The 16,076-nt window shown below is 32.8% G+C and overlaps 1 protein-coding gene across 1 annotated transcript; it reads left to right on the top strand.

Annotated features, from left to right (window-relative positions):
• The first annotated feature begins 4,954 nt into the window (after window positions 1–4,954).
• LOC131030455 (polyamine oxidase 7) lies at window positions 4,955–8,124 on the top strand. The gene is made up of 11 exons (XM_057961288.2): window positions 4,955–5,123; window positions 5,215–5,467; window positions 5,772–5,918; window positions 6,026–6,087; window positions 6,177–6,358; window positions 6,489–6,632; window positions 6,719–6,871; window positions 6,951–7,205; window positions 7,310–7,391; window positions 7,468–7,589; window positions 7,881–8,124. The coding sequence occupies exons 1-11, from the start codon at window positions 5,009–5,011 to the stop codon at window positions 7,941–7,943; spliced, it is 1,578 nt and encodes a 525-aa protein (XP_057817271.1). The 5' UTR covers window positions 4,955–5,008; the 3' UTR covers window positions 7,944–8,124.
• The last annotated feature ends 7,952 nt before the right edge of the window (window positions 8,125–16,076 follow it).

Genomic DNA, 16,076 nt, shown 5'->3' with positions numbered 1-16,076 from the left:
AGATTTAGAGATAAGACCAAAATTTCCAATTTCCCAAAAAAAAACCCTCAATAATGGCCTCTGAAATAAAAGATACACCTCTAAGGAACCCTATCACTATCTCAAAAAGGAATAGGATCACCACCAAAGGAAGGCTCAAAGAGGCATCAAAGTTCCCAACAAGGCCCCCCATCAAAACAACACTACCAAAAAACATATGACCCAAAGCACAGGCAACCCAAAGCCATAAAATATCCATAGTCATAGTGCCTCCAAAGGAATCGAACCTACCCACCACCACCACCCCCGCCAACACACCACAAAAGAAATGTTAAATCCCAAACTGGAGGGGAGAACACCAAAAAACTTTGTAGAATCTAGAAGAGAAAGCACAAAAGTGTGTGGCCAAATGAAAGGGAGGGTTTTCTGGTCCACCCCCAACACGACATAGGCACCATACACTAATTCACCATGAATCCCTGCTAAAATCCATGCCTCACCGTCACCATCATCTTCAGAGTCTCCGTCTGCATCCCCCTCCCCTAAGGAAGCCCTAGGCACTCCACTCACACCTCTACTGCTTCTTCTCATTTCAAAAAAAAATTCTAGGAATTGATTGTTACAACATGTTCTTATAATGATTAAATGATAATAAGATGTTGAACAAAGGAAATAATATATGGTTATAAAATTGTTATATGGTACTACTCTAAATCATAAAAAGACTCAAATTTGTTCAAGGTTAATGATCAACAAATAAAGTGAATAGTATTTGGAAATAGAAAAATCTATTAAGAACAAATATAAAGAGGATCTTACAAATGATAATTGCCAAATTTCAAGAATTTATTTAGGCCCTTCAACTCAATAAGGGGACATACTAAATTTCTAAGTTCTAAACTTGTGCACGTGATAGAAAAATAAAAATCCACCATGGAGTAGACTGAATAATAAGTTCAAATATGAAATTCTTATGTTGAAACTATTTTAAAAATCTTAAAATGACCACTAGATGGCTGTTTGGTTATGGATGATGTGGAAATCAAAATTTTAGTTGAAAGTGTGATCAAAAGTTTAACAAGTTTCATTTAGGAAAGCTTCTAAATCTTGCATAGAATAAATAACAATAGATAGCTTCTTCAGCATTGAAAGAGCCATAATGCTATATAAAAAAGACCAAGAAAAGAACATAGAATTGAAAAGAAAAATCTAGACCTAATGAGAAAGAATAAAGTATCTAGAATTTAGTAGAAAGGGATATAGAAGAAATGTAAAAAATTTACATGAATCCACTTTTCAATGGAAACATAACCACATTTGAAGAATATAATACCACAACATGGATTAGAGGTACTAATGCAAGCTCTTAATCATTAAGCATGTCATTAATGTGTTAAACAAGCTATCGATGAAGACTCGAGATATCAAATCCAAAATCATAGTATGTTGTTTGGCTATGGAAGTAAATATCCACAAGGACAACGATTCAAATCTTGAGGATATTGAGTTAAGCGAGAAGGATTTTAAAGACACTTTGTGAAAAAGAACTATTCACTCAAGAAATCGGAAGTCTTCTTACAACATTTTATTTATTTTTATTTGAAGTTCTCAAGCTATTTTTGAGTCAAAAGTACCACCAAAATAAAAATTCTATCATATGAGGGATTTTTCCCTCTTAATATAGAGGTAGATTGTTTAAAAGAAACAACCTTACCAACCGTTGGCATATAATTCATTATCTTATGGATATTAAAGAGTTAGGATTTTAGAATTTTTATTATTGTCTAATCCAATTTATCAATAGGTACCTAGAATCCTTAAGACACCACTTACATTGAATTGAATAAATCTTAGTATACATGACTTTTAAGAAATCCTTCTTATTTTAGCTTAGTGTTGCCTAATATTTATCTTCTCTACCAGCATATATAGGATGATCATAGGCATACATGTGCCTTATAATTTATCCACTTGTGCCATAATAAAAATGAAACTAAAATGAAAGAAAAGTTTACTCACCTTCATTGATCCACTAAGGTCCTAGATTTTTACTTTTTATTTAAATGAACATGAGCTTTATTCCTTGTATTGTCATATATTCGGTTTCACTTATTATCTTTATTTTTTTGTTATATTTTATATTGAAACTTTATATGAAATCCAACATTATTTGGTTCAATAAGCACAAACCTACCATTCGCTGGCTTCTGGGACAATTTGAGGTAACAAAAAAGAAAATCAATGGGATCAAAGCTATAATGGAATCAGATGCTAGAGCCTCAAGTTGGGCGGAGGATGAGAAAGAGAAGAGGGCTTGGATGGAAGTGGAAAAATTTACAAGGATGATTGATAAATGGGAAACACTCAGAACTTTGTGAAGGAGCTCATTGAGAAAATTAGACAAAAAAAACATACAATATTTGGCACCTTAGTAATCCATAGGTTCATGCTTTCAGTGAGAGTGTATTTCTATTTGTTTGTTGATTTTGATTGCTTTTTCTGGTGTCTAGTTCTAGTTTTTAGGTTAGTTAGTATATTTGGAAGCCTTTGGGATTCCATTGTTTTTAATAGGCTTCTATTCTTGGCTTTTCACTCCTCATGAGCCCTTGATTTTTTTCTTTTTGTTGCAAATATGTAAAGGTTTGGGCCTCTCTCGATTCAATATATTTAGAACATTAGCCTTTTGATGCCTCTATTTTTATTCAAATGTTAGGCGACCAATCTTCTAAATAGTATTTATTGAACTCTTACAAAGTGAGGTACTAGTGATTTTGTGAGCTTAGACATACTATTCTAAGAGTTCACAAATAATGTCTTACCTTTCATTCAAAATTAATACTAGTTTTAATAGTTGAAGAGTTCATCATTATACTTGAGATTTAGATTTAATTTAATATCATATTGCCTGGTTACTTTAATATATATCTTGTGTTCTATCCACCCAACAAGTGTGGATTTGGGAGACTTACACTATACAATTCTCAATCACAAATCAAACTATAAAAATTATATTTGATTGATAGTATTACAAGCTATAAACCATCGTTAAGACACGAAGAACTGATCCCTCTCTAGAATAGAGAATCAAAGGAGAGTCTCCCCATTTTTTTTCTCATTAAGTCTTTGTGCTATATTTAAACAAAAAAAATTGTAGGAATTTTAGTACCACTAGTTGTATATAGAATAATATTAACCTTACCTCATGTTAGTATGTTTACTTGAAAATGAACAAATTCAATAAATACCCATAGCAAGATATATTGAGTTCACATGAACAATTCTATATTTTGAAATATGGACTAAAGTTGAATCAAATAATGGCTATACTATTTTATTTCATATGAAAGGTGAAAAATCTAAGTTTTTAAAAGGAGAGATGGGATTATCTTTCTCTAAAGCATGGTTGATTTTAAATTAGAGATGGATCAATTCTTAAAAACAAATTTTATCTTGAAGTATAGTTGCATAATCATAGTCTAAAGATAGTTTTATTATCAAATAAATAACTAGTACATGAAATCAACATAATCATTTACCATGCTAAATTTATAGAATGATAATTTGGAGACCAAAGAACATTAAGAAATATATATCTATTAATATCATATTACATTGGTTTTTCTAATAACAATTTATTGTGTGGTCAAATTCTTAGGAAAATATGACCTAGCTTGGTAAAAAAAAGGAAAAGACATGAAGGTCACAAAAACACCATAGTAAGAAAAAACATATGTAAAAGAAATATAATTTTCCAACACCCTCACAAAGACATACAATTCAATTTGGTAAATTAATATAAAAATAATATTATATGTCTTTGGACAAAAAGTGTATAAGATTGCATAAGGTTAAACTATTAAATGTTAGGACGACTACATAGTATTTTACTATGTAATCTTTATTAGCAATACATTTGATTGACTCAACTTTCACGTGAAGTTAGATTTATACTACTATTATTTGTATTTTTGTAATGACATGATGAGTAGCTATACACTATTGATGTACTAATGATATATGCTAAGATAAATTATGACTTGTAATCTAAAATTTCGTTATTAATATTTTTTATATTAAAATATAATGAGAATATTTTCTTTTGATGGATCAAACTACACATGTACTCTCAAAACTATTGATACATGCTCAACTATTGAATCCTCTACACTACATGGAAGTCTTTGCCACCCTAACAACATAGCCTGTGTTTTGAAAATTGGATATCCCACAATATTCCTTCTTTGAATGAATGAATTAACTAATTATAATGGCGCCCATGACACCAAACAGTCTAAGGGGATAGGAGCCACATCATTAACATATTTTCAAGTTCCTTTTGATATCAACTCTTCTATTATGTATCTTGATCAAGAAACCACTAGTTTTGTCAAACTTTGTTTCCTCAAACAAAAGTTGCATTTTCAAGTTCCTTTTTATATTAGCTCTTCTACTATGTATCTTGATCAAGAAACAAGTTCTTTTGTAAAACCTAGCTCATTTAGACTACCCACCTTTCAATTGTTTTCCTATTAAATATGAATATCCTGATATATATATATATATATATATATATATATATTTATAATAACGTGTCATTTGAATTCAGCGAACTTTTTGTTAAATGAAAATTCTAAGTTCCTTGTACATGAAAATAATGTGAAGATGCCAGCTGAAAGGACGTCGATGAAAAGGTGAATAACACACCTTGTGGATAATACATGGACGGTAAGGATTTAATCAAAGACTGCAAATTAATCGGAACTGTTGCAGCCCTGTCGATTACAGTCCGTATTGGCATGCTTGCATATGATACTGTGTATTCATTCATATAATTTAAACTGTTAAATAGCAGGTCATGAAAATTAAATTGACCGTAGACTGTCAGAAATTTGTAACTGATTGCGGTATGGAGAAACCAGAAGAAAAAGCTCGAATTTTACCTATAAATACAGGCTTGAAGAGACATCTTTCCAAGCCGCGGTGTGGTGTTTCTACGATATAGTAGTAATTTACGCGCAAGAAAAGCAGAATGGGTTTATCTAATTTAGCTCTCTTCTCTATTGTGGCAACGCTAATACTCTGTTCATCCTCTTTAGCAGATGCTGGCGATGCAACTACCATTATCGTTGGGGCTGGAATGTCAGGTATGTATTGATGTTTACTGATGTTAACCTTTGGGTTTGAGGTCAGTAAGCATAAAGTTCGTTGTTGTTTGAATGTTACTCTTTGGTACAGGCATAATGGCGGCAAAGACTCTGTTTGAGAAGGGGATTAAGGATTTTGTAATATTGGAGGCGACGAATAGAATCGGTGGAAGAATGCACAAGAAGATGGTGGGGGGGTATCCAATAGAGATGGGTGCAAACTGGGTGCAAGGCGTAGGGTCACGAGAGAATGTGAATCCCATCTGGACACTTGCTAACAAATACAACCTCCTGACCTTTAAGTCTAACTATGACAATATTAGTTACAATATTTATGATCAGGAGTAAGTCTAATGTATATGTATTTGTCAGAAGAGCTTATAATTTCTAAACAGGAAACTACGTTATCACCTGTTTACTTAATAGGCATTTGAATTTTGTTCTAGCGATGTTTGCAGATATAGTGTGATTCGCAGGCAAGAGTTCAAGCATTTTTTTAGTTTTATGTCAAATTATCTGTGATTATTTTTTCAACTGTTTAAGAGTTTTACATTTTCTTAGCTTTAACAATGAAATTATATTGGCTTTGAATACTTTTTATTATTACACTCTCTATAGTAAATATGAAATCGTCTTTTTAAATTGTAGGGGAGGCATTTTGCCGCAGTCTGTAGTGGCAGAGCCATACGAGAGAGCACTAGCATCATCGGAGTTTAGTGAAAATCTGTCTCTAACATTTAGAGAAAATGGAGAGGAAGACATCTCAATCTTGGCGTCACAGCGCGTTTCCGGGCAGTAAGTATATCCATTAACCATAATCTATTCAATGGATCAGATTATACCATTGCCATTGTCTCCAGAGACTAAAAAGACATTAAATGTTTTGAGTGTTTGGAATGCAGTGTTCCAACGACACCTTTGGAGATGGCCATCGACTTTTTCGTCTATGACTATGAAACTGCTGGTTGTTATCCACTGACATCATTTATATATCTTGTATTCCAAAGATCAATATAAAATAAATATTAAATTTGCTGGGCTTTTTGCATGGAGAACCTCCACGTGTAACGAGCTTAAAGAACGTGGAGCCGAGTGCAACATTTGAAGATTATGGAGTAGATAATTACTTCGTGGCAGACAGCCGAGGATACGAGCATGTTGTGCACAGATTGGCCCAAGAATTTCTCGAGTCTAGCAATGGAAAGATAATCGACAAGCGGCTCAAACTAAATAAGTTTGCGCCTCAAAATCTTCACCTTACAAACTTTACAAAAATGGTTTTTAAAAATCATGCCTTTCAGATTTCTTTTACAATGAGAAAAAAATTGGAATCCTAAAGATGTTTGAGAAACCATTCTGTTTCAGGTGGTGCGTAAAATCGAGTATGGTGATAGTGGCGTAAAGGTCTCCACAGAGGATGGTTCAGTTTACACTGCAAAGAACAGCATTGTATCCGTTAGCGCGGGAGTGCTGCAGACAAAGCTTATCGAATTTAAACCCGATCTGCCTGTAACTATAACTATTTCGCATTTAAGAAGTTAACTCAAAATTAAGACTTGTTAGGGTTTTTGACTTTCTATATATGTGTGTGGTAGATGTGGAAGCTGCTGGCAATATACAAGTGGGATATGGCGATCTACTGCAAGATCTTCGTGAAGTTCCCTTACAAATTCTGGCCAACTGGAGGACCAGGCACCGAGTTCTTCATGTACGTCCATGAAAGAAGAGGTTACTACAATAACTGGCAGGTAAATACCAGTTGAGTAAAATTCTGACCTTTTTCTTCGGTTGGGATTATATGCATGACATAGCTGATTACCGTGACAGCACTTGGAAAACGAGTACCCTGGAGGGAACCTTCTTATGGTAACTGTAGTAGACGAGGAAGCGCGAAGAATAGAACAGCAGCCTGAAGAGGACACTAAAACTGAAATCATGCAAGTTTTGAGAAAGATGTTTGGCAAAAACATTCCAGAGATGTCTGATATCTTGATTCCTAAATGGGGACAGGATCGCTTTTACAAGGGAACATTTTCAAACTGGCCGATTGGTGTTTCCGAGCAAGACTTTCACGAGTTAAAGGTTGTTACACCACAAAGTGGAACATCTATGTTTTATTCATTCGATTCGTTTCCTGGATAACAAATTCTCCATAACCTTTATACCAATGTTACTGGTTTTTGTAGGCAGCAGTTGGTCCTGTCTTCTTCAGCGGTGAACATACGAATCAAGAGTATAATGGATATGTGCATGGTGCTTATCTAGCAGGTAACAGATCTCTTACTTCTAATGTGGCAATGTACGCTAAAATCATTCACTCATGCAGCCTGCATTATATGAACAGGCATTGACACAGCTAATATGGTGCTGGATTGCATTAACGATGGTAACTGCGCTAACAATTCAACACTCACAAAGAAGACGCCCGTACTCGCAGATGCTCGCGCTCGTCCAGAGATCAAACTGGTAACACGATCTTAATAAATTTACTGTAGTTTCTTTTCATAAAACTACATAGATTTTACATGGAATTTCTTCCCTAAATGTTGTGCAAATGGTCATTGAAGGATCGTGTGAATTTTCTTAAAGATTATTCTTTCCATATAAGTTAGGGTAAAAAATATCTAAAGTAGATCGAAACTGGTGAAGCTATACTTGCTGGTTTTTATATGTTAGAAATCCTGCTTAGAGCAAACTAGTTTGATATATCATTTTAATATCTGAAGCGCTGATTTCTATTTGTATCTTAATTTGCAGGGGAAGATGTTTGGAACTCGGGCAAGAAGAAAGGCCCCAGTTGAACGAAAGTTTTCGGTTTGAGGGAGAAAATATTGAAACTTGATTTAGATAAATCTGAATTATGTGTGTTATTATTGACTTAATGAATTCGGTGCAGGATTGTAATTTCTGGAATTTGATATGGTGACAATTTGACTCTGATTCCGTAAAACAATATATTTAATATTTGATAATTTTCATGTTGGGTGATAGTTTTATCTTATATCTTATATTTTCTTTTTCAGTTTATAATATTGCATATAAATATTTTTGGTAAAAATAAAGAAGAAATAGGCAATTTTGAATGATACAACATTTATGTTATTTAATGTTTGTTGTATATTTTTTCAGATTTTTTAATTTTTTTGATCTAAAGTTTAATATTATTTTACAATTTCAAATAATGGTGGGAAATATTACTAATTAATTCTAATACTCTTTCTTGATTTTTCTATGATTAATTGTTATAGCATTCATAACACAAATTTTATCTTAGGTTTTCAAAGTTTTCTTTTGCTAATGTCTTTTTGAATAAGTAGATTTATTTGTTGTTTACTAGTTCACTAATGAAATGATACTTGATATCAATATGCATGCTTCTCTTGTTAAAAATATAATTTCTTAATAATGCAATTGATTACTTCTTATCCTACAAAGCATTGGTATTGGACTCTCTTGACTATGCATTGAACTTGAGAAAACTCAATGCATTCAAAATATTTGAAATGCTACTTCGATTCCATTTTTTTGTTCGTATTCCTTGCGAATGGAATGTTGTTTCTTATTTGCTTGCTAGTTGCTCTTTGGATACTCCCAAAAGAGGGAATATCTGTGCTTGGGTTTCTCTTTCTCTTGATCAAATGAATAAGTTCTTATGTTTTCTTTAGAAGGATGTGAGCTAATCATTGAACTTTTGTCTTCATTTTTTTTCAATTCATGTAATTTTGGACTTGTTATTTGCTAGGAGACCTTTTTGGCTCATACTTGTTGTGATATCCATGTCTTTTTGACAATCCTTTTGTATTCCCTTTAGATCATTTTCTTAATAAATTTTATCCCTTTTTCTTAAAAAAATGTTTTATATGCTATTGATTTTATTGTCACATACTTTATTTAATTTAATGAAAATGTCATGATAGACTACTTCTTTGATGCTAATGAAACCACCTAATACAAAGTCAAAAACATATTCAAAAGTAATATTTATATCAATTGTACTACCTAAAAGATTACTATGACCATAACCAATCAAATTAAAATTAGTTTTTAAATATAATATTACATATCCTATTGTTCTTGCTATATATCTCAATATTCTATTCTTAAATTACTAGTGAGTGTATTTGGCAACTTCGTAAATCATGAAATTAGATTGATACCATTACTATATTTAAACATCATTAGATCAACAAAATTGAAGTTAAATTATAATTTATCATCCTAAATCTTGTTAAAACATTTGTGTCACACCTATCTTGACAAATATTTTTTTAAAATTAGATTCTAATGCATAATCCACAATCTTGTTAATGATGAGATCCATTATTAGATCTTTTAATACAAACTTTTGTCATTATTAAGAATCTTGTTATGGTTTAAGGACATGTCGCTTTATGTTTTTTAGTATGGTCTTAGACTTCCTCGAAACCTGTGAATCATGAACTTCCTTGTGATACCTTAAATTGTCCAATAAATGCTATGTGATATGTATATTAATGATTACATTATGGTCTGAATGAATGTTATTTTGGAATAGTTGTAATATATGCAAGGTTTTTTGCACAGTAACCCTATGGATGCAGCCATAATGAAGGATTCCGAGTCCAAAGGAAGGAGCTCATGCCATGACACTAAGAATTCATGAAGCAGGTTCTTGAGGGAGTCTGATTCCAAAGGAAGAATCTCATGCCAACACATCAAGCATTCATGAAGTGGGTCCTTGAAGGAGTCAACCGATTGCTCAAAACATGGAAGACTTCTAGTTCCATTAGGAGAAATCTATCTGCCTCATAATTCTCATGTTTGGTGGTAGAATAAATATAGGATAGGTTGTTGTGCTAGATTCATTGAAAATGGACTGAGTCATGTTCAAACACAATTTCCTTTCCTAATTGTATGCTTTCAATAAAATTCATCCTCCTAGTTGTTAGGAGTGGATTGGCCAAGTAATTAGATTAGTTTTTTTTAATAAATGCATTCACCTCTTACAAGAAGGTTGGAACATATATGCAAATATTGTCTTTCAATTATACAATGTTTCTAAATACATTTTACTCTTTTACAATATTGTTATTTTGTGAGAATGAATGAGTGAAATGGTATATTGAGTTTATGTGTTTGATTGAGTACTAGGAGACTCACCTGATGGGGCCCACTTAGTGAGGATTTTTGCCTATTTCATTAGCAGGTATATTTCAATTGATCAATAGTTGCAATTCTAGTAGTTGACTATTTTTACATCCACAAACATCCCATTTTGTGATTGTTCCTACAACCAAGGTAGAACAAAAGAAATTCCTTTCTACTTGCTACAAACTCTTTCATCCAATACTGTTTCAATTATGTTTTAGCTATTAGAATATGTTTAATGTTTATGAGAATTTATTTCCTTTTCAACAATTGTTTTAGCATAATAGCTTCCTTAGATTAATTAAGTGCAACTCTGAGTGCCTCTTAGTGCACAAACCGTGCTAACACATTTCAAGTTATATGCCCATGGGTTGATATATAAATGATCTCTAATGATGAGAATGATAGCTACTTAGTAAGGATGTCTTATCCTTTTGTTGAGGTTGTATACCAAATTATTAGATCATTATTGGAGTCCACTATTTTTTGTTTCATTGTCGGGGATGGTGTCAAACTAAGAGTTTATTAGAGTTATAGGATTTAATTTACTATACTTGTAGACACCTATAATTTCCCTATATTAATTAAATAAATATTTTTATTTATTTAAATTATCTTTTCCCTAAATTAAATAAATATTTTATTTATTTAATTGGCCCCACTTCTTCTATTAATTAAATAAATCTTCATTTATTTAATTAATTCGTTACCTTTTTTCCTTCATGACACATGCCATTTATTTTTTAATTTTGTCTACCTACACTCTTCTTATTTTACTATTTCCTCTACCTACCCTTTAATCCTAGCTGATCATTATTCTTTCATCTCTTAATTTTATCCCTCCATTTTCAAAAGTGTCTTCAATATAAGAGGATTATTTTATCCTTTCAATCGTAATCCTAATACATCTATCAAGCCTTCTTACAATCAAGCGACCAATTACAACCACAATCTATTCTTTGTTCAGCTCTTGGGCACATACAAAATCTAAGAGAAAATATATCAAACAAGATCAATGGAGATGGGAGACAATGAAAATCAAACCCTACTTGGCATCTGAACGATATTATTATTTTATTTGTTAATTTCCATGTCCTTAGGTTTCTTCATTAGTGTATAGTGAATGCTTTGTTGTATAACTAGGATTTTTGGTGGTTGGATCTTTGTGGTTTTTCAATAGTTTATCATCATTATTTTTCACCTCACATAGTAATCTATTCTAGAATAGAAACTCTTTTTTAGGAATAGTATAAACTATATCAATACGACCCCTGTTCCCAGTTGTGTAGATTTAATGATAGCAAAGATATATATGTATGCATAGGAGAAGAGATGCTCTTGGGAGATTTCTTCCAAATGAAGACCATGATGAGGAACATCTAGCTATGGACCAGTATATTGAGCAGGAAATAAATCATTGTGCACTACTTTAATTTTTGTTGAATTGAACAATAACACCTTAGAGAATCTTTTTCCTCCGTCAGTTGAACCATTAGTATAAAATCCCTTTGTTGCATTAGTGGTATACCAAGAGAATATGGTTGTTGGTGGAGGTGGTGAAAATCCTCCACATCCACCTGACATGACATTCAAATTCCCTATAGTTCCCCAAAGAGCTAATGCTAACCTAAAAAAAACTCCCCTAGTAACTCTTCTACCTTTTTATGGCCTTGTAATAGAAGATCTAGATACCTCCCTCTTTGAGCTTGATGTGTTGTATAGAAGCTATGATTACATAATAGATGCACAGGGGCTTAAATTGTAACCCTCTACTATAAAGGATTCAACTCTTCATTAGTTTATGGCCTTATGAGAGGATTCTATAACTGATTGGGATACCATGAAGGAGAAATTTCTTACCAAATACAAGGATTGTTGTAGGGGGGTTGATATGAGAGGGGGATATATCTTCTAAATTCAACAAAAGGAATATGAGTCTTTAGAAGATTATGTTGAAGGTTGAGAAATATCTAAAGTAGATTGAAACTCATGAAACCATACTTACTGGTCTCTATTTGTTCAAAATTCTCCTTATATTAAACTAGCTTGATATATCATTTTAATATTTGAAGCGTTGATTTCCTATTTGTATCTTAATTTGCAAGGGAAACTGTTTGGAACTTGAGCAAGACAAAAGGCCCCAGTTGCATGAAAGTTTTCTACGTGAGGTAGAAAATATTGAAAGTTGATTTAGATAAATATTAAGTATGTGTGTTACTATTGACTCAAACAATTAGGTGCAGGGTTGTAATTTATGAAATTTGTTATAGTGACAATTTGACTATGATTCTGTAAAACAACATATTAAAAATTTGATAATTTTAATGTTTGCTAATTAATAGGTTTATTTTATATTTTATATTTTTTTTCCTTTTGGTAAAAATAAAGAAGAAAGAGGCAATTTTGAATGATACAACATTTATACAAACATTTGTTATTTACAAACTATTTAAATATTTGTTGCATAGTTTTTTATTTATTTAAAAAATGCTAAAATTTAATTACAATTTCAAATAATGATGGGAAATATTACTAATTAATTCTAAAAATCTTATTTTATTTTTCTATGACTAATTGTTATAGCATATATAACACAAACTTCATCTTAGGTTTTCAAAGTTTTCTTTGGCTCATGACTTTTTGAATATGGAGATTTCTTCATTTTTTAGTAATTCTCCAATGAAAAGATACTTGATATCAATATGCATGTTCTTTTGTTACAAACATGATTTGTTGATAATGAAATTGATTACTTCTTATCTTACCAAATATTGGAGTTGGACTCTCTTGATCATGCATTAAACTTGAGAAACCTCATTTCATTAAAATGACTAAAATGATACTTAGATTTATACTTTTGTTCGTGTTTCTTGCGAATGGAATGTTGCTTCTAATTTGCTTTCTAAATGTTCATTGGATTTTCGCAATGGAGGGAATGTTTGTACTTCGGTTTCTCTTTCTCTTGAACAAATGAATTAGTTCTTATGTCTTCTTTACAAGGATGTGTGCTAATTATTAGACTTTGGTCTTAATTTTCACTTGACTCATGTTTTTGGACTTGTTATTTGTTAGAATAGATTTTTGGCTCCTCCTTATTTATCTTATTGTGATAGTAATGTCTATTTGGAAATACTTTTGTATTCCCTTTAGATCCTTAGATTTTTAAATTTTATCCTTCTTGCCCCAAAAAATAAGATCAATATGTTGAATATTCAAACAACTAAGAGGGGAGTAAATCAGTTGTACATTAAAATATTTTACTATCCCTATAGAAAATAGATCGGATACACCAAACTCAACTTACTCAACCATAAGCATATATAAACATGAAAGCACATGCACATGAAATACCTGATATGACATGAAAAACCTAAGGGAAAAACCATAGAGAATGTTAGTTCTTAATATGAAAATACCTATTAGGATGACAATAGTGAAGGTGACTTTTAAAAAGATGGCTCACTACTAGAATGGTCGATGCAGGTGGGTTTGTTGCCTAGCTAAAACTGCTAGAAAAGAAAGAGTGCTCATTGCCTAGAAAAAGAAGAAACAAAGAAGAAAAGGATCCACCACTGAAGTACACAACTAAATTGCCCAATGAAACAATAGGCTCACTCTCACTAGTACCAAAAAACATTAGCACATAAATATTGACATTTTTCTGTCAACCCACCCTTGAAAATAACCGATCTGAGTTTTGCATAACCTGGGTGTTATGCACATTGTGTTGCCAATGAGTAGTTGGTGTCTTTTCATCTATTTGAGCTTACTATTTTTAATTTGATTGGTCGTGGCACTCAAATCATTTAAGGATTATTGGTTGAGGGGTCCTAGGTCCATGGTAGGACTGACCGCTTTTCATCTGCTACCAGTTGGCGGAGTTACTTGTTATCACTTTGTTGGATCAAAAAGGAAAACTTCCACTTTTATTCCATGTTCCGATCTTCAATTATTGTGTGAGAGCATGATATGCGATGGTGAGAGGGAATGAGGTTGTTGGCGAGGGTTTCCTTTTGCTATATTGTGTGGTTGAGAGTTTTTGGCTTTTGTTCTTCTTAACAGTTGTTCTATTTTCACCTGATGTCGCGATGGGTGATAGATTGAATGATAAGTGATATGATTAGGAGGAAGAGAGCGTTATTGTTGTTTTATGGCAATCGAGAACGTGGGCCTAGGGCACCATGTCAATCATCTGCGATCATCGGATCTTCATAAATGCTTGATCCAACAACCATGTTTTAATCTTGCATTGGGCCTAATTGATGCTTACATGGAGAGATCTCAAGCATCCATCTTCGCGTGAATCTCTCAAATAGAGGGTTAGAATTCAGTATTCTCTAAGTTATTAGCATTTAAACTATTCTAAAGGTGGTGGTTGTTGAGACAATCTTCTTTTCTCAGTAGGCACCCTAGATTTAATCACAATTCAATTCAGTTGCCGAATTTCAATGCCATAACTTCACAACTGACTCATGCAAATGATTACAGATGAAACCCATACTTGTTCAGTGCGGTATTAATACTTTTGTGCCCAATACGCAATCCCAGTTCATTCAATTGCGGAGATTTCATCTTTTTGCAGAGTTTTGTTTTTCCAAGAGGCACAAGATGCTCTCAGAGTTGGATTCAACACACAATCAAATCAGCTTGTCAATCTAATTCTTCCTCCTCTATGATATTTAATAACCTAACCTTATGTGGGTTAGGGTTTCTAACTCCAACTCAATGTGAGTTTTTGATTAAGGTAAATGAGTTTTATAGGGACCTAAAACCCAAAGTTTTACAATCAAAAGATCAGTCACAAAACATACCAGAAACAATAACTAACCAATAGATGAAATAGGGGCTGAGCCCACAAAGACAAAAAACAACAAAAAAAATAAGTATAAAACAAAACACCACCATCCTACTGGAAAGAGTGCACCAATTCAGAGTTCTTCTGGATCATCTCCCAATTTATGTCTTCATGCTCTTTCATAATGAACCTAGAGGTACCCTGCTCTTGATTCTTTCTTTTTGGTTCTAGTATATGTGCCATTCGTAGTCTGATAACCCATACCTTGCACACTCAAGTCCTGTAATTTCTTCTTTTGTTTAGTATCCAGGGGTAGCATGTTGGATGAGGGTCAGGCTTTGTGATCAAGAATCATTGCATTAACCTTCTTTAGGCCCTCTGCACTACTATTCATAGCTTCCTAACTAATATTCACTAATTTCTTCAAGCTCCCTTTAATTTCTTCCATGCTTGATTCTAGATAACCAATTCTACTCTCATATTCAGTCTTCATAGTCTCCACATTTTTGGTCAATTTTTGTGTCATCTGAATCGGCTTACTAGTTTTACTTGGCTCCGAGTTATTAGTATAAGTATCAATGATACCCTTGATACCCTTTCTCAACATGTTAATTTCCTTACCAACCCATAGGAAGCAATTCTCTTGCCCACTTACAGATTTTATGATTAGTTTTTCCAACATTGAGTCAATAGTGGTCATCCCCTATTTTCCTTGGTTGACATTAATAGGGATATCAAGCTTAATTTCCTATTCCTTTCCCTTGTAGTCACTAGACTTCCTCAACTTAGTTTTTTTAGATTTTGATGCGTCAAAATCCTGCGGTTTGGCTCCAAGAGTTATATTTACTATCCACCAATCTCGATGTTTATTTTGCCTACTACTGCCATTCTCAAGGGTCATGTGGGCAAGATCCTCCTCTTTAGTGGGACAGTAGTCAGGGTCTTCTGAAATTTTAATATTATGCCAATACATGGCCATTCCACTCTCCTCTCCCTCAATTTTTGTATCTGACACCACCTACACCTGAGGG

The sequence above is a fragment of the Cryptomeria japonica genome, chromosome 7 (genome assembly GCF_030272615.1).
Source record: "Cryptomeria japonica chromosome 7, Sugi_1.0, whole genome shotgun sequence".
Classification (NCBI taxonomy): Eukaryota; Viridiplantae; Streptophyta; class Pinopsida; order Cupressales; family Cupressaceae; genus Cryptomeria; species Cryptomeria japonica.
The sequence above is the reverse complement of the archived record's forward strand: the minus strand, read 5'-3'. Positions and strand labels throughout refer to the sequence as shown.